The following is a 19,821-nucleotide window of genomic DNA, read 5'->3' on the forward strand; positions in this document are numbered from 1 at the left end:
GGCTTATCTACAGCATTTTGGAATGCTGTAGATAAGCCCCCGATGTAACTTGAAAGATGAGAAGAAGTTAGATTATACTCACCTGGGCGGGCGGTCCGATCCGATGGGCGTTGCGGTCCGGGGCCTCCCATCTTCTTACGATGTCGTCCTCTTCTGGTCTTCACGCTGCGTCTCCGGCGCAGGCGTACTTTGTCTGCCTTGTTGAGAGCAGCATAAAGTACTGCAGTGCGCAGCGCCTCTCTGACCTTTCCCGATGCCTGCGCATTGCAGTACTTTGCAAAGTACGCCTGCGCCGGAGCAGCAGCGTGAAGACAAGAAGAGGACGTCATCGTAAGAAGATGGAAGGACCGGACCGCGACGCCCATCGGACCGGACCGCAGCGGGACCGCCCGCCCAGGTGAGTATAATCTAACCTCTTTTTCTCTCATCTTTCAGGATACATCGGGGGCTTATCTACAGCATTACATAATGCTGTAGATAAGCCCCTGATGCTGGTGGGCTTAGCTCACTTTCGATTTTGGGGGTGACAGGTTCCCTTTAATGAATTCTATACATCAATTGTGCGCCCTACTAGAAATGTTACCCAATTCAGCAACTTGGGAAGCATTTCTGGCCTAGTAAACAGTCACTTTCCATTTGCAGAGATGTATGAAGTTGGCTTGAAAACATCAAAAGTCAATTTATACATTTTCAAAATCACCATTCAAAATGCTCACACCAGAACACTGGTGTAAAACACTTCTGAAATGGCTCCAGTAGATGTAGAGAATAAAAAACATTTCAAATAGCTGATCAGCAGTAATGCCAAGAGCTGGACACCACCAATTTAATATGAATGGCCAATTATAAAAGTAGGCCATCAAATGTTAAAGTTCTGACAATGCCTATAAAAGCTTTTTATTATCGGAATAAAAAACTGGTATGGTGTACTTACAGAAAATAATCAAAAAATGAACATTTGTAGGAATGAATTGGGGGGAGGGGTAATACCTATCTCTCCATATGTTAGTGCAATTGTCAGCACATTGCTTACGAGGCCATATGCTGCCAATACCATACTATATACCGGGCAGCACGGTGGCTCAGTGGATGGCACTGCAGCCTTGCAGCACTGGAGTCCTGGGATCAAATCCCACCAAGGACAACATCTGCAAGGAGTTTGTATGCTCTCTCCGTGTTTGGAATGTGGGAGGAAACCAACGCAAAGACATACTGATAGGGGACAGTGATGATGATGTCTAAAGCGCTGTGGAATTAATGGCGCTATATAAGTGAGGAAAAAAAATAAATAAATATAGGGATAAAATGATTGAATGTAATCTTCCTTTCTCCATCTTGTATAAAATGAGGAGAAACTAGCACTAAATTATTAGTGTGCACTTGATCAATGGACCAATATCGGCATTTCTAAGGGTAAGTTCACACAGGGTGTTTTTGCTTTTTTTTTTTTTTTTTTTACCAGCAGCAAAACTTGATCTTCTTGGCAGGAAAGAAGCTGCAGCAAGAACACAGGTTTGGGTGCGGTTCTGGTGCGTTTTTTGTTGTGGATTTGGTGCATTTTATTTTTTCTCTTTGTCCATGCTAAGGTCATTGACTTTTCAGCAGAAAAAAAAAAAAAACAGCAAATGATACCTGCGTTCTCAACACCCATTCAAGTCAATGGGTGAAAAACGCTGAAAGAAGTGACATGTTCTGCGTCCAAAAAAACGCAGCAAAATACTGATCACACACAAAAAAAAAAAACAACAATGTGCGTGCATGAGATTTCTGAAATCTCATAGGCTTTGCTGGTACTGTAAAAAGCAGCTGAAAATTAGCATAAAAGAACACAGCAAAAACGACCTGTGTGAACTTACCCTAAAACAAGTTATTGGTTATGGATGAGTTGCTGAATTGTTTAATGTGTGACATGCCCGGTTTCAGAACTATAAAGCTACTGACCCACTGCAGCAGTGGTGCAGGTTTTTGCCAAGGTTGCAGTACCGCCACAGAGATTCTTGAAAACACTGCAGAAAACTGAATGACAAGATGGGGGAAAAAGCAATTTGATTGTGAATGTTGCCTAAAATTGCTGCAAGATCTATTTAGGGTATGGCCACAGGTATAGACTTTCTGCTGAAGATGAGTTGCTACTAATCAGTGATAAAACCATGCAGATTTGCAATAATGAATTTGCCCACTCTGTACAGTAAGCATACGTAAGCCAGCACTGCAAACCAATTTCTGCTGCAGATTTTCTCAGAAGGTGAATGAGATTTGGCAATAGCTCCGCTTTGGGCTATTTTAATACTGGGGATTTTTCCATGAGCAAATTGACAGATCTACAATGGATGTGTGACCGTACCCGAAAAAGGTTTTATAAAATGCTACAAGAATGAGATCATAGGAAGGTCTAACAAAATCTAAATTAACTTCCGGAAAAGGTGTTGCTTGCTTAAGTTAGCGAGTTGGATGAGATTTGCTTACAGGCAGTGCAATCCTTTCCAAGGGAACACCGAGGCTAGTCCATAACTCGTCCAAGCTAGGGAAGTGGAATAGAGAAACCATATAAGAAAGCCACTAGCGGAAAATTCATGTAGATGAAAGTATTCTGCAGCAACAAACTGCACACCACAGATTTTTTATTTTTTTTTCTTTTATTGCAGGGGCGGTGCTACTAAATTTAAGTTCCCTGCTCTAATCCTATGCTTACCCACCAGCTTCATAGGTGACACACCAGTCGGTCTCCAGTAGTTTGTGACCTACTGGATCGCGCTGAGGTCACACTTCAATACAAGATTATGAGAGCCTTGTCCTGTCACTAACAGATCGGCATTGAGAGATTGTGAGTTACTTTGGATTTCCAGTCAGTCAGAAGTTGTGGTCACAAGATGGCACTGCAGGACAGGAGTAGATCCGGAAATAGTTGAAGACCACCAAGGCGTGAGTATATTCGGTGCAGGATCTTGTGTTAGTAGCACTACCCCAGTGTTGAAATAAAACAAAATGCTGGGGTGGTGCTTGAAGCAATCACAGAATATGGTGTAAATATGCAAAAGACCAAATATTTAAAACAGATTATGTACAAAAAAGTTTAATTGAAATACTTGTATAAAAAAATATGATCTCCATACATTTCACACTGTTAAAGAAAAAAAAAATACAAATCATAAACAAGCTGCATAAAATGCAGCCAGATCACAACACAGCTAATAAAATAAGTTAAGGTCATGACTCTGCCACTTGTCCTCCCAGAGCCACTGCATGGAGACTGTATAATAATGCCAATAATTTAAAATCCTGTCAAAAAGAATAATTTTACACTTCTGGTAACCCATACCAGACAAAGAAGGCATAAGAACCAACTCAGAAGTCAGTCATTCTATTTTTCTTAAATTAGACTTTATACAACAATTATCCATCTAAAAAAAACAGACTTGCTAAGGTTATGGAAAGGAGGAAGGAAGGGGAATGGAAAAGACTGGGAAGGACATGATTGGAATGCAGAAGAGTCACTAGTTAGCTTCCTTAATAGGATCCCATGAGGAAAGGTAGAAAAGGAAAGGGGGCTGGGAACAATGTAAAGCACAGTGTTGGATAAATTCTAGACTAATAAATTAATCAAATAAATAGTGAGAAACTGTCTAAATACCGCAATAAATAACTATACAAGAAATTAATTAAATACAGATATGGAAAAGTAAAAGTTCTTGAATATTGCATTGATTGTGCATATAACATGTCCATACACACTTAAGACTTGTGGGGTGACAAGGGTTGGGAATATTGAGGATAAAATGGTCCTGTGTTGCCCAGTGGTAGAGATGGGAAAAAAGGGAACTTAAATGAAGTGGAAAATAAAAAACTGCATTCCTGCTCAACATGACCGTACACCTTACATGAAGAACATTGTCATAGAAATGGTCACAATCTGCACTCATCACAAGAGTCACTCGATAAAGTCCACTGAGCGTGTGTCCCATTACAGCAAGTGCGGTTCCAAATGGCCCATGGGTGCCAAGCTAGGCCCACGATGCCGACCTATGGAGATGCACAGCTCTAGGTAAACCAAAAATAAAAGAGTCCCACTGAAGCAGCTTTCAAAAAGGCACTCAAAAAGCAAATAAAAATATAGTCCAAGCTCTATGAGAGCAAAACAGTATACTATGTAGTCAATAGGTCACTGCTTCTCTTGCGTCGGGAAGTCCGTGTTAGTGTAAGCATTGGCCCACAACTCTCAGATCCTCAAGTCAAAATTAAATTTCATTCCAGGGAGATAACTGCAATATGTAAAAAGAAAAACTGACCAAAATCCTGTATAACGGGATATCTATAGGATCGAGAACGATGGACCCTCCAGGGCAGTTGGCAGCAGCACCCCCCTCTGTTTGGTGCCCCCTACTATTGCCAGCTTCTGTCTACAGACTCTCGTTGCTTGAGCTTGTGCTGGATGCATCTGTGTCAATTGTCCTTAGTCTCAAGTCACAGTCCTCAGACTTTGCTAGGTCACATTTACACATCCACGGGTGGTCGAATATTTGTTCCAGAGTCGGTCGGTCAGAAGGCCTCAAAGAAAGGCACCACTTGATAAGTTGTTGGCACTCTGCAAGCAAGAAGAACAATATTACAACCTAGAACCACAGGCGTCCCTCCTGCCACACCGGCTATCCCGCCACACCATCCCTCCTCCATACATACCGGGGGAAATTCTTCTCCTGAAGTATAATCGCACACGTAAGATTTCCTCATCCTGCTCGAAGGGGATGTCCCCGCAGACCATGTCATAGAGCAGGACACCCAGAGACCACACTGTCGCCGATCTGCCATGATATCGGTGGTACCTGACCCATTCTGGGGGGCTGTAAACCCTTGTACCTAAAAACAAAAAAAACAAGAGGTTCAGTGCCATGAAACAATGCTAGAGAGGCAGTGACCTGCCTGTGCCCCGACCCCCTCCCCCACTGCATTGCCATGAGCAGCCCTGTGCATCAGCTGTTTACTAGGCTGCTTTCAAACACCACGTGCCGTCTGCAGCAGCACTCCAAAAATAGACACAAAGGGAGGAGGTGGGGGCCGCGCAGGTCTTCTCCCGGCAGACCCCCTCCCCCACCAGCAGCTCCCTCTCCTCCCGACCGTTCCTTGGATACCAAACAAAACCTGGAAGCTGCGCGCGGCCGCTCACGTGACTGAGGGCTCGGGTTTCACAACAAACAGATGTGAGGAGAAGGCGGCAGCCCCAGGCCGGCTATCCCGCCCACCACATGCAGAGCTGCAATGCAGAGAGCCGGGCACACACGTACCGTCAAAATCCGTGTACACCGTGTCCTTCAGCAGCGCCCCGGAGCCGAAGTCGATGAGCTTCAGCTCTCCGCTCCGCAAGTCCACCAGCAGGTTCTCGTCCTTGAGGTCCCGGTGCACCACCCCGCAGCTGTAGCAGTGGCGCACGGCCTCCAGCACCTGGCGGAAGAAGCCCCGGGCGGTGTCCTCGTCCAGAGCGCCCTTCTCCGTGATGAAATCGAACAAGTCCTTCACCGGCTCCGGCCTCTCCATAACGATGAGGAAGCCGTCCGCCCTCTCGTACCAGTCCAGCAGCTTGATGACGCCTCGGAAGCCGGAGCCCACCTTCTTCAGCAGCACGATCTCCAGGGGAACCATCACGCCGTTCTGTAGTGGGGGAGAGGAGAACACGGCTGTAGTCACGGTGCCCAGCAGCATATCCCGGCACACGCCCACGGCACCGGACACTTACCAGGGTGCCCCAGTCTGTCACCCGCTCCTTAGAGACGTGCTTCACTGCCACCTGATGGGAGACAAGAGAAGATCAGGATCCACCATAAATGGGAGATCGGGATCCACCACACACACGAGCAGTTCCACAACACGCAGAAGATCGGGATCCACCACACACAAGCAGTCACATCACACGTAGGAGGAGATCAGGTCCATCACACACACACACACATACGAGTAGTCCCACCACGCACAGGTCGGGATCCAGCACACACACGAGCAGTCCCACCACAACACACACACGAACAGTCCCACCACAACACACACGAGCAGTCCCACCACACGTAGGAGGTCAGGATCCACCACACACGAGCAGTCCCACCACACGTAGGAGGTCAGGATCCAGCACACACACGAGCAGTCCCATCACACGTAGGAGGTCGGGATCCAGCACACACGAGCAGTCCCATCACACGTAGGAGGTCGGGATCCAGCACACACGAGCAGTCCCATCACACGTAGGAGGTCGGGATCCAGCACACACACGAGCAGTCCCATCACACGTAGGAGGTCGGGATCCACCACACACGAGCAGTCCCATCACACGTAGGAGGTCGGGATCCACCACACACGAGCAGTCCCATCACACGTAGGAGGTCGGGATCCACCACACACGAGCAGTCCCATCACACGTAGGAGGTCGGGATCCAGCACACACACGAGCAGTCCCATCACACGTAGGAGGTCGGGATCCACCACACACGAGCAGTCCCATCACACGTAGGAGGTCGGGATCCAGCACACACACGAGCAGTGAGAGCCCGTGACTCACCGGTAAGCCGTCCGCAATCCTGCTGCCCGAGTACACGGTGCCGAAGCCGCCGCTGCCCAGGACGGAGCCCACCTGGTACACTTTCTCGAACGGCTCCTTCTCCGCTTTCACTAGGGAGACACAAAGCTTCCATTAGCCCCGGGCTCCGAGCCTCCCGCCCGCCGGTACCGGGCGCCCCAGAACACCGGGCGCCCCAGAACACCGGGCGCCCCAGAACACCGGGCGCCCCAGAACACCAGCCCCTACCTGGCTGCAGGATCTTCCCCGGCAGGTGGTCCATGCTGCTGGGGGTGCAGATATGAGCCAGGGAGCCGAATTTAGACAGAAGCATCTTCTTGTGTATCCTGCAGTGCCGGCAGCCGGTGTCCTCTCGTCACGTCCGCGTCAGTTCTCCCCACCACACATAAACAAACCGGCTGGTGCCTCACACCGAAAACCCCATGGAGTCCAGACCACAAACCGTAGCGATAGTGTTCAAGAAATAGAAAATGGCGGTAAATCCACTCCGTATGTTTCTATGCAGCCGGCAGTGTAAATCCCATGGAGCAGACGTGTGATTCTCCTCAGCCGCCGCCCTCCCCGGTTCTGAGCTCAATTACTGACAGACCTGCCTCTTAACTCCTAGTATTTTGGTACTGTGCGTTGCTCAGAGTATATCCCTCCGCGCTTAGCTTGTGGGAAACACCTATGTGTTCAACGGCGCCTTGATTCTTCCCAAATAAGTCACCACAAAATGTATCGCCTCTAAATGTTTTCCCCTCACCTCAAAACTGGCAAATAACGGCGTCCGGCTGTGCGCTATAGTGGTTTCCAGCACGCACTATTTACTAGTAGTAGCTAGACGCGCGGAAGGTTACATGTCTGAAAATGCAGCCACACTCTCTTACATTAGCAAGTAGGCACGTTTATTTACATATTTATGTAGTGACGGCTTCACCAATGGCTTCCCTGCATTTAGATTTCGATGTCCTACCGCCACCAATGGGCGCAGGGCTGTTTTGCATATGCATGAGGTGAATCGGGGGCGTTGGGCGGGAATTCCTAGGCGCGCTTTTCTTCGGTCCTCCTGCCTGTAGCTCTGGGAAAGGTCAGAGAAGCTGAGACACTGCGTCTGAGGGGAAGGTGGGAGGAGATGTGCTCTATGCCAATTACACAGTGCACCAAAATCACCACGCTGTCTGCGCCCTGACAAGTGGGGGAACTGCAGCACCAGCAGCCATGTTTAATCATCGTGCTATGGATCGGGGCTAGGCGGCAGCCGCACATGCTGACGCGGCCGCATCACCTGGAGACTCCGTGCGGGAATACATAGCAGCCATGATGCTCCTGCACTTACCAGAGACTGGCTGCCTAAGCGAAACCGGCTGCAGCGTGGGGAAACGGGAAATGGTGCATTAGAGAGCAGAGCAGCAGCCATTGCACGGTCCCCACAGGCGCAGGCATCAGCCCATATTATGTATCACATTATCATAGCAGCCCATGTTATAGCGTATGAGGCCATATACTATCATAGCCAATATTCTATCATCACCTTATATCAGCCCATATAGCATACGAGGCCATATTAGCATATCAGCTCATATATTATCGTATCAGCCCATGTGCTATCATATCAGTTTATATTATATCAGCCCATAGTGTAGTGTATGAGTCAATATTATGTCATATCAGCTCATATAATATCGTATCAGCCCATATTATATCATCGGTTTATATATCAGTCCTTATAGTGTATCAGCTCATATAGTGTATCAGCCCATAGTCTATCATATCAGCCAATATATTGTATCAGCTTATATCATATCAGTTTATATTGTATCAGCCCATATTATATTGTATCCGCTTATATCATATCAGTTTATATTGTATCAGCCCATATTATATTGGCTCTTATTAAATTGTATTGTACCAGCCCATATTAGATCAGTTCATATTATGAATCCCTGTATAATATTGTTCCAGCCTTTAATGTAAGTGCTTGTATTATAGTGTACCAGCATAAATGATAAATGGCTTGTTTTATACCAACCTATATTATAATTGCCTGTATTATATTGTACCAGCCTATATCATACATTTATTTATAAGCTGCTAAATAGGAAAGGGTTCTTTACAGTTAGAGCAGTCAGACTGTGGAATGCCCTACCACAAAAGGTAGTAATGGCAGACACTAGAACAGCCTTTAAAAGGGCTGGACGATTTACTCAATACACATAACAATGTGGGGTATAGATAATTTAGTTATAAAAAATGTATAATTGGTGGATAAAGGTTAAACTTGATGGACCTAGGTTTTTTTTTTCAACCTATGTAACTATATTATGAATGTATTGTATTGTACCAGTCTATAATATACGATAAGCACCTTTTTAAGCTGCGGTACGTTTTCTAAGCACAGTTCCATAGAGTCGCCACTAGGGGCGCTGCCTAGCCGAGGAGTGCCTGGCTCTATGCACTGCTATGAAGCAGACCTTTATGGCTCGGGGAGAGCCGTTTTTAATGCAGCTGAAATGTCTGGCATATTTTACAGGGGGAATGCTGCTCGTGAGGTCGTACGAGGACAGTGAAGCTGGAGACATTATTATTAGAGGGAAGGAATGCGTTTTATAACATGCTGCCTCAATGTCTGCATTTTATGTATTGATGTGAGTGTAACAAAGAAGCATCTTGTGAGTTTGAACACATGCTAGGTTCGTGATTCATTAAAACGTGCACTGCAGAGGTACTTCCCCCTATAACTCCCCAAAGCAGACATTGGTACGCTGCTACAAAATGAGGAATATAGAAATAAGGAGAACAAATGGGAAGTTTTTTAAGAAAATTTTAAGAGCAAACTTTATTAACAATATCAATGGGTAAAAACACAAACCACTGTCAGTGAGTGACAGTGCTATGAACATACAAAGTGCAAAAAGGAGGACACCGGACGCGCAAGTCCGCCAACCATGAGATGTAATATAAATAGCAACACTGAGTCTATGCTCAAGGTGCAAGCAGCATGTATATAAATATTAAACCATATACCCTAATGACATTGATCCCATAGGGGTAAACCCCTGTATATAACCAGCAAAAAATCCATATTTCTATATTTATTGCGGCAATGTGCCTAAATAAAACACCGTTATCTAGTGAGGGTTACTGCATGGATATAGAATCTCCCTGGGAGGGGGACCAGGACCATACCTGGTACCCCCTATCAAATGTCAGAACTATGAGGGGTAAAAGAGTATAGCATACTTCACCTGAAGGTTGGAGGACGAATTGCACAAACCCTGATGGACCTCAAACCCCACAAATTGCGGTAACCCTGACGAAGAAGGCCGAGCACCTTCGAAACGCGTTGGTTAGTCTCCACCTTTTTGGCTCCAACGCCGCTCTGTACCTTAGTGACGTCGCTTCTTAGGCACCTACGAGCCGGCGCCAGCGGCCATCTTTTTTTCCTCGCGGTTACCAGGGACGCCTTCGGCCGGGGCTCCCAGGTTCCGCGTCAGCTGCAGAGTCCTCCATTCCCCCGCCCTCACGGACGCCGCATCTTACCTCAAGCGGACGCCAGATCGGGGGTCACTTAGGACGCTGGAGGGGTACAGCAATCACAGCTAGGTAAGCACCTTTTGTACAGCTGACATAGGCATACACATCTATGGCATTAGATTCTTTTAGCAGTTACAGCAGGTCTGTGTATATATTAGCGATATAGGTACAATCCATCGCGTACTATTATAGCCTCCCGCTGCCCATTACTACAGAGCACGCACCCCTGAGCGCGGTCCACCATATCCGCATTGTGATATTTTAGTATATACATAACTATCAGGATTTCCTTTTCCCTCAGTAAGGCCATCACCTCTGCCATGAGTTTGGTGAAGATTCTGGGAGCAGAAGAGAGACCGAATGGTAGGCACCTGAACTGGAAGTGTTGTATGCGATCTCGGTCTTTGATAGCAAATCTGAGGTATTGCTGATGGGAGGCGTAGATGGGGACCTGGTAGTAAGCACTTTTTAAATCTAATGTGCTCATTACTGAGCCTTTTCAGATTAGTGGTATAATGGATTTGAGAGACTCCATCTTGAATTGCTTGTAGGTCACCCACTGGTTTAGTGGTTTGAAATTTATAATTGTCCGATATTCCCCACCTGGTTTCTTTATAGAGAACAGGCTTGAATAATGTCCCCTGAATTTTTGAGAGTGGGGAACCGGGATAATGGCCCTTAACTGTAGAAGGTCCTGTATGTCTTTTAGGACTCTCTGATGAACTGCCGGGGACTGGGTCTGAGTCAGGCAAAGTCTCTTGGGGGGGTAACTGGCTGAATTCTAGTCTTTACCCCTGTTTTATTATGCTTAAGATCAATGAATTCTGGGTGATTTCTTGCCAGTCTTCTAGGAAGTACTGGAGTCTCCCACCGACTGTTCTGGTGTCATTGCCTGTTGGATCTCGGCTTCTGATCCTGGAAGGAACCTCTACCGTCTTTCGGATAGCTCCACCTTCTATTTTTCCCTTTCCCACTATAGTCCTGTCGGGGATGGGAGCGAGTCCTACGAAAGGACGGCATGCTTTTTGGCTTCTCTTCAGGGAAGCCTTTCTTTTTATCTGCTGCTTTTTCAAGTAGTTCGTCCAGTACTGGATCAAATACATGAAGGCTGGAGAAGGGTATTGAACAAAGTTTGTTCTTTTATTGGGTATCTCCGGACCATGACCTAAGCCACAGAGCCTGTCTTGCTGCATTGGATAAGGCATTGTTTCTTGCCACCAAACGGACTGATTCTGCTGAAGCGTCTGCCATAAAATCGGTCACCATCTTCAATAAGGGTAACGACTTTAGAATTTCGTCTCTAGAAGTTTTATTCTTAATCTGGTCTTCTAGTTTCTCGACCCATAGAGTCATTAATCTGGCCATCGATGTAGCCGCAATGTTAGCCTTCATGAAGGCTGATGATGCCCTCCAAAGAAATGCCAGTACCAAACCGGTCATGATGAAGGATGTTGCAGGCAGCAAATCGCTCTCCACGGCGTCTCCAGACTCTGTCACTTCTGTCACATGTGCTCAGTGTGAACCTGCTTTTATCTGTGAAGAGCACATGGCGCCAGTGGTGAATTTGCCAATCCTGGTGTCTGTGGCAAATGCCAAGCGTCCTGCACGGTGTTGGGCTGTGAGCACAACCCCCATCTGTGGACGTTGGGCACTCAGACCATCCTCATAGGCAGTTTCTAACCATTAGTGCAGACACATGCACATTTGTGGCCTGCTGGAGGTCATTTTGCAGGGCTCTGGCAGTGCTCCTCCTGTTCCTCCTTGCACAAAGGCTGAGGTAGCGGTTCTTATGCTGGGTTGTTGGCCTCCTATGGCCTCCCTCCACGTCTCCTTGTGTTCTGTCCTGTCTTCTGGTAGCGCCTCCAGCTTCTGGACACTACGCTGACAGACAGCAAACCTTCTTGCCACAGCTCGCATTGATGTGCCATCCTGGATGAGCTGCACTACCTGAGCCACTTGCGTGGGTTGTAGAGTCCGTCTCATGCTACCGCGTGTGTGAAAGCACAACCAACATTCAAAAGTGACCAAAACATCAGCCAGAAAGCATTGGTACGGAGATGTTGTCTGTGGTCCCCACCTACAGAACCACTCCTTTATTGAGTGTGTCTTGATAATTGCCAATAATTTCCATCTGTTGTCTATTCCATTTGCACAACAGCATGTGAAATTGAGTCTCAAACAGTGTTGCTTCCTAAGTGGACAGTTTGATTTCACAGAAGTTTGATGATTTACTTGGAGTTATATTCTGTTGTTTGTGTTCCCTTTATTTTTTTATACATATATATTGTTTTATTAAAATGAAGATTTTTTTTCCATGTTTAATAAATGGACTCCGGACTCCAAATATTTGGGTACATTTAGAGACACGAAAATGCATTGAGGTGGGATTATATGAGCAGTGTTTTATTCAGTGGAACAATGAATGAAATAAAGAATAAAAATGTATTCCCCCACCTGGGACATATTCACACTTGCTAAGTATGCTGTGACAGTTCTTTATATCTGAATAGGTTTTGTACATGCTCAGAAACATCCCCATTAACATTTAAAGTTGTAAGAAATCTGCTGTGTGCAGATCAAATAGAGTCCAGTTTTTAAAGTGTATGTTTACTTTCAGAAGAAAATGATTATAGCGCAGGACTCTGCACTATAATCATTTTACTAAACCATTCTATTAGTGATTTTTGCCCATAACTCTTAGACTGCCTGAAGTCTGTGTTGCGGGCTATAGTAAAATATGAAGTGTTTTGCTTGTCAGTCTTAGCTATCGTCTTCAGTGCATGCATGAGTGCTGTAAAGCCCTGTGACCCACGATCTAGCACAGAAAATGTTAGCTTGGTTAGCAGTAGTAGGATGCTTCTTAATTTAGAATAAGGGTATGTGTCCACGTTCAGGAAACGCTGCGTTTTTGACGCAGCACTGAGCCGCAGCGTCAATAACGCAGCGTCCTGATGTTACAGCATAGTGGAGGGGATTTAATGAAATCCCGTCTCCACTGTGCATTAAAAAACGCATGCGTCTTTCCCGCAAAAACGCACATGCGTTGCGTTTTTTAAGAACGCAGCATGTTGCTACAATGAGCAAAACACGCAGGAACACCGCAGGTGACCTGCCAGTGACCTCAGGTGCATTTTTGGTCAGGATTTTACCTGCATAAAATCCTGACCAAAGCCTGAAGCAAACCTGACCGTGGACACATACCCTAACACACAACACATTCTTTGGGCAGTCAGTATTGTGGGATATCAAGAATAGAGGGATCCCCTTGCTGTATTTTTTAATTATTTAAATAATTAAGAAAACAGTATGAGGTCCCATTTTTTGACAACCAGCCCTGCTAAAGCTGACAGCTGGGGACTGGTATTCTCAGGCTGGTAAGGGGCCATGGATATTGGCTCACCCAGCCCAAAAATAGCAGCCCACAGCCGCTCAGAGAATGCACATCTATTAGATGCACCAATTCTGGTGCTTTGCCCAGCTCTTCCCACTTGCCCTGTAGTGGTGGCAAGTGGGGTCCTTATTTGTGGAAGTCACTGAGCTAGAACTTTGGTGAATTCAGTGACTTTTTCCACGGTGCTGAGGTCACCGCAGTTCAGCCTAGCTGGGAACGCAACCTCAGTTACCTACGGTAACCTCGTTGATGTCACCGCTAGTCACTGATGCTGCGCTCACAGCAGCTCATTGCCGCAGTCCAGGTTGAAAACTATAAGTCTCCAGACATGCATTACAGCGTGGGACAGAATGATGAAGAGGTGAGGGATATTGCTGGGTTTTTTTTGGTTTATTACAGGAGATGAAAGATTTAGTGGAATTAGGTGTTTGTATAACTGTGTTTATTATTTTTAAATAAAAATGGAAAAGTGTGGTTTGTTTTATTCCTAATAAAGGACTGTATTCATGCTGTGTCTTTATTCACCATGTAACTATAGGATTAGTAATGAACAGGTGTCTTATAGAAGCCTCTCCATTAATAATCTGTGGGATTGATGTTACCAGACAATACAAAGGTGACATCAAACCCACAAGTATGAACCCCACTTGTCACCGCTACAGGACAAGTGGAAACAGTCGTGCAAAGCGCCAGAATTGGAGCATCTAATAAATGTGCCTTTTCTGGGTGGTTGTGGGCTTCTATTTTTTGGCTGGGGGTCAATATTCATACCCCCAGCTGTCTGCTTTAGCAAGGCTGGTTGTAAAAAATGGGCGGGACCCCATACCATTTTTTTCTAAATTATTTCTATAATTAAAAAATACGGTGTGGGGACCCCTCTATTCTTGATAACCAGCCTTGCTGAAGCTGACAGTTGAGGGTTGTAGCCCCCAGCTGTGAGTTTGGCCTGGCTGGTTAAAAAAAATATAGGGGAACCCACACCAGATTTTTCATTTATTTATAGCACATGTAGCGAGTGAGGAATTCTCCCATCAGCTGCTCTTGCTCTCACTGTTATTAGTGACAGCAGCTGTAGGCTGATGGGAATAATAGTCCCAAAATCCACCGCCTGCTGTCATTGTTCTCACTTGAATACAACTCTCATTATTCTTCGTCTCATCATCGTACGTCATGCACACAGTATCCATATCTCGCTGTGCATGAGCTCTTCTCTCTGCCATGCTGAGGACAGCAGAACACGGAGGTTGTGATTTCTGCTGTACATAACAGTGCTGATGCACAGAGGATCGCAGCTTCAAGTTCCCTATGGCGACTATTAGGCTATGTACACACGTTCAGGATTTCTTGCAGAAATTTCCTGTGCAAAACCGGACATTTTCTGCAAGAAATCCGCATGTGTTTTTTACCGCGATTTTACCGCATTTTTTGGTGCGTTTTTTTTGCGGATTTATCCGGAGGTTCCTAATGCAATAATATAGTGGGAAATCCGCAAAAAATCCGCAAAATTAATGATCATGCTGTGTTTTTTACTGCGGTGCATTTTTTTCGCGGAAAAAAATGCATCATGTGCACAAAAATTTGCGGAATGCATTCTAAATGATGGGATGTATAATGTATGCGGTTTTTCGCGTTTTTATAGCAAAAAAACGTGAAAAATCTGCAACGTGTGCACACAGCCTTAAATGCTGTAAAAAAACAAGTTTTTAAAAATATGAAGAAAATGCCCTGTCTGGCCCGGCCTTATATGGTCTACGCCCTCTTTGCTCATAGCCTGCCTGAATAGCCCGCACATTGATTCACCCACGTATTGGAACTTGTGGGCGTTTACCTTTACCGCACTAAATTATAATATGAACTATAGTATGGCATGTGTGCTCTGCACTTATATCGAACTTAGATGGTAATAGATGGGACCACTTAGTTCCTCCTTAAGTGGGACTATGGAGGCCTATACCAGAATTTGCTGCTTAAAAGTACACAGTCTGCCCCATATCACTATGGATATGTGGGAACATAGTCTAGGGAGGATAAGGAAGGGGTGGGGGGAGATTAAATGGAAAGGGAATTAGGAATCATATGGTTATAACAAAAACTCAAAGTTTAATTATAATGAAACTAAAAATCATACATATTAAAAACCCATATATGGGTATATCTAGTTTACTCATAAAATTACTCATTATAAAGGAATTGATAAAACATAAAATTGTTAAGCATATGTATAGAATGCTATATCTCATTATTGGTCATAGGCTGTGGGGTCACCAGAGGAGATACCCACATAAGCATATGGCCACCTAATATTAAATTGTTGGTAAAAGACTCGTGTTGGACTAGTTGGGTAACGAACACACTTAAAGTTACCCTTAGTGTTTAAAACGCATACAGCTCTATTTCTTGATTAAGCCCTTTGGGGGCCAGGGTGTCCAGTGTAAAAATCCACTTGGATTCAATCCTGGACATTATTTTGATAAAGTCCCCTCCCCTAGGGTTTTGCTGAACTGTTTGGATCCCGCAAAACATGATATTAGTACATGATCGGTTGTGCTTCTCCACAAAATGGCGGGATAAAGGGTGCCCTGTAAAACCCTTTTGAATGTTGTCCAGATGCTCTTTTATTCTCACTTTTAGTTGTCTTTTTGTGCGGCCCACATAAATTTTATTGCACGGACATGTGAGTTTATAGATGATCCAGGCTCATTATTTAAATACTGTGTTTTTCTATCTTCTGGACTTCCCTATGGTAGAAGTCATTACGCAGGACACTTTCTAGCATTACTACTCCACAAGCGCAGGTGACCTACCTCTTTTTACCTTAGTATCTATTTTAGACGCGGTGCAGCACAGACCCCGTCATCTCACCAGCTGCTCACTATTCTTTGCTCCTTTTCCCTCGCCGCTTGCTCTATATCAATTTCCCTTTTGTTTTGTCAAGTTCAGCGCCAGTGTATATTATTTTTATTCATTAAAACCGCTGTGCATTCTACATTAAGGCAGCTGCACTATGGCATTAGATGCATTAAAAGATGATAGAGACTTCAGACGCAGATTTATCCAGACCCAATTTTCTTATCAGAAATTATCAATAAATGAATTGGATCAGGTTAAAACCCTTTTAAGGTCTTTAGAGAAACAACTGGTAAACGAAATGAGGAATCTGTGGGAGATTGCCTCACTAGAGAAATACGCGGAAGCAGGCATTGTCCCTAAAGGGCTTGTTATTCAGAAAACCCTTGCGAGGGATTTTGGTGACCCGGAAACTCAAAAAGAGTGGGATTCCCTATTTCAAACCTTTTCTAAACAAGCCCTCTACTTTATAATAGACAAACGCCGGATTAACCTAGCTAAGATTAATCAATCTATTACGGAACTATTTGACCAATTAAATGCATACAACCACATTGAAGATTTGCCTGAACTCGTTCCCAAAATTATGTACAGAATTAAAGAAAAGGAAAAGGAAATTATCACCAAAAAAATGAGGACATTTGCAAGGGATAACCTACCATTCGAAAATATGTTACCTTGTCACCAACCTACACCTAGTCCGAATAACAAATTCGTAACACTGGACTAGTACAATTCATCTCCAACAAATTATCTGGAAGATATTTCCCTAGTTTTTTCCACGTACACAAACACCAACTCCACACAATATACTCCCATGTCTATTCGCAATAGGAACAATGGCGAAAACTCACAAACCAATTCCCCTAACAATGGAGTTATTCCAATTGGGTATACTATGGAGGCCACTCCTCCACCAATGGTGTCCAATATTGTGGAAAGCACTCAAATCCCTATCTCCAACAAATTTTCCCATCTTTCCACAAGAGGGGATGATGTTGAAACAACTAATGAATGGGAAGAACCCACCCCTTCTACAAGCACGAATAACTGCCACACCAAAATTCACCGAGTAAATCCAACAGAAAACATCTTAGTAAAACAGATGACAGAATTAAGCAAACAGGACATATTAATTCCAGTATCAACCCAAAAAGGGTTCCGAATAGGTTAATCAATAGAAATTATTTGACCAACAGAAAAAGCATAAAACCTGTTGTACATTCCACAATCAAACGGGATTTTTTCCATCCTCAAAATTCAAAAGCAAAAGAGGCAAAAGGGGTGGGAAACTCGCCAAAAAGAAAAATATAAGTAAAAATATTAAATCACAAGCACATATCCAAAAGATTTTTAATCTCAGTTCACACCAATTGACCCAGAGTGAGGAAAACCTCTTACAAAAAGGTTTAAAATTTGGCCCTACGGTCAAAGCTAACCCATTCAATTTATTTATCAGCATCAAAAAATTAATGCGAAATTTAGCCTTGAAAAAGTATTTCCTCAAAAAGGGAACTAGCACAAACAGTACCCATCATAACTCAACTATGAATTTCATCCATACTGATTTGGCACCTAAATCCTCATTCAATCCAATCAATCAATAATCCAATTCTTTCCGGTCCTCCGAGACCCTGGTAACTACAGATATTAAAAAGATCAGCGTAAATAGTTCCAAATATGTGCCCCATAACCTTAGCACAAGTAAAAAGAAGGCAATCATTGACCTACAAACCAACCACAATATTATCATCCGCCCTGCAGACAAGGGTGGGGGCATTGTGGTGTTGGATTGTGCTGCATACCATAACGAGTCATTAAGACTCCTTAATGATACTATAACATATAAAAAACTGAAATCCAATCCTACAGTCAATTACACTAAAAAGCTAAATAATCTGGCCCTAAAGGGCAAATCGCTGGGGATCCTGAACAAAAAAGAGTTCCATTTCATTAGTAACCGAACTCCAACAGTAGTCATTTTCTACCACATACCAAAAATTCACAAAGACACCATAAACCCACCAGGTCGCCCCATCATATCGGGCATAAATTGTCTGACAGCCAATCTTTCCAAGTACGTGGATCTGCACTTACAAAAGTGTATGCCTCTGATTCCGGCTTTTCTAAAGGACACCACACATACCATACAAATTTTGGAATCCATCACTTGGCAAAGTCACTATATTCTAGGTACACTAGATATTAAATCCTTGTACACTGTAACTAATCATGAGAAAGGTTGTGAGTCAGCACACCTATTCTTACATTCCTTAGGTATATACAAGGAATCCCAAATACAATTTCTTCTAGAAAGTATAGAGTTTATGCTCAAACACAACTATTTCAAATATGAGGAACAATACTACCTGCAAACGTGGGGCACCGCAATGGGCACACGTTTTGCGCCCAGTTATGCGAATCTGTATGTGGGTAACTGGGAGCAACAATACATGTTTAAGGAAGGTTCACTTCAAACAGGTTTGAAACTCTGGCGTCGTTTCATCGACGATATTTTGTTTATTTGAGAGGGCACAACGACTGAACTCAATCTCTTTATTGCCAACCTCAATAACAACCAGTTTGGTCTAGAGTTTACACCCACCATTAGTAACACCAGAGTTAACTTTCTAGATCTAACCATCTATGTAGAAAATGATGCATTAACCCCTTCACCCCCGGAGCTTTTTCCGTTTTTCCATTTTCGTTTTTCGCTACCCTCCTTCCCAGAGCCATAACTTTTTTATTTTTCCGTCAATTTGGCCATGTGAGGGCTTATTTTTTGCGGGACGAGTTGTACTTTTGAACGACATCATTGGTTTTAGCATGTCGTGTACTAGAAAACGGGAAAAAAATTCCAAGTGCAGTGAAATTGCAAAAAAAGTGCAATCCCACACTTGTTTTTTGCTTGCCTATTTTGCTAGGTTCACTAAATGCTAAAACTGACCTGCCATTATGATTCTCCAGGTCACTACGAGTTTATAGACACCTAACATGACTAGGTTATTTTTCACCTAAGTGGTGAAAAAAAATTCCAAACTTTGCAAAAAACAAAACAAAACAAAATTGCGCCATTTTCCGATACTCGTAGCGTCTCCATTTTTCGTGATCTGGGGTCAGGTGAGGGCTTATTTTTTGCGTGCCGAGCTGGCGTTTTTAATGATAGCATTTTGGTGTAGATACGTTCTTTTGATCGCCCGTTATTGCATTTTAATGCAATGTCGTGGCGACCAAAAAAACGTAAATCTGGCGTTTCGAATTTTTTTCTCATTACGCCATTTAGCGATCAGGTTAATGCTTTTTTTTTATTGATAGATCGGGCGATTCTGAACGCGGCGATACCAAATATGTGTAGGTTGGGTTTTTTTTTTATTGATTTATTTTGATTGGGGCGAAAGGGGGGTGATTTAAACTTTTATATTTTTTTTATTTTTTTCACATTTTTAAAAACTTTTTTTTTTTACTTTTGCCATGCTTCTATAGCCTCCATGGGAGGCTAGAAGCAGGC

The 19,821-nt window shown here is 44.1% G+C and overlaps 1 protein-coding gene across 1 annotated transcript; it reads right to left on the minus strand.

The window, feature by feature from the left end:
- Nucleotides 1-3,057: 3,057 nt before the first annotated feature.
- PIM3 (Pim-3 proto-oncogene, serine/threonine kinase) lies at nt 3,058-7,912 on the minus strand. Its single transcript, XM_077264873.1, has 6 exons — nt 6,788-7,912; nt 6,542-6,651; nt 5,729-5,779; nt 5,280-5,643; nt 4,678-4,854; nt 3,058-4,582 (listed from the first exon to the last, which is right to left on the minus strand). The coding sequence occupies exons 1-6, from the start codon at nt 6,870-6,872 to the stop codon at nt 4,398-4,400; spliced, it is 972 nt and encodes a 323-aa protein (XP_077120988.1). The 5' UTR covers nt 6,873-7,912; the 3' UTR covers nt 3,058-4,397.
- Between the last annotated feature and the right edge of the window lie 11,909 nt (nt 7,913-19,821).

The sequence above is a fragment of the Ranitomeya variabilis genome, chromosome 5, assembly GCF_051348905.1.
Source record: "Ranitomeya variabilis isolate aRanVar5 chromosome 5, aRanVar5.hap1, whole genome shotgun sequence".
NCBI classification, from domain to species: Eukaryota; Metazoa; Chordata; class Amphibia; order Anura; family Dendrobatidae; genus Ranitomeya; species Ranitomeya variabilis.

Coding starts and splice junctions, on each gene's coding strand:
- PIM3 (XM_077264873.1), bottom strand. CDS start 6,872: ATGCTTCTGTCTAAATTCGGCTCCCTGGCTCATATCTGCACCCCCAGC. Junction 6,652..6,787: donor GGGGAAGATCCTGCAGCCAG/GTAGGGGCTGGT, acceptor GTGTCTCCCTAG/TGAAAGCGGAGAAGGAGCCG. Junction 5,780..6,541: donor GGATTGCGGACGGCTTACCG/GTGAGTCACGGG, acceptor GTCTCCCATCAG/GTGGCAGTGAAGCACGTCTC.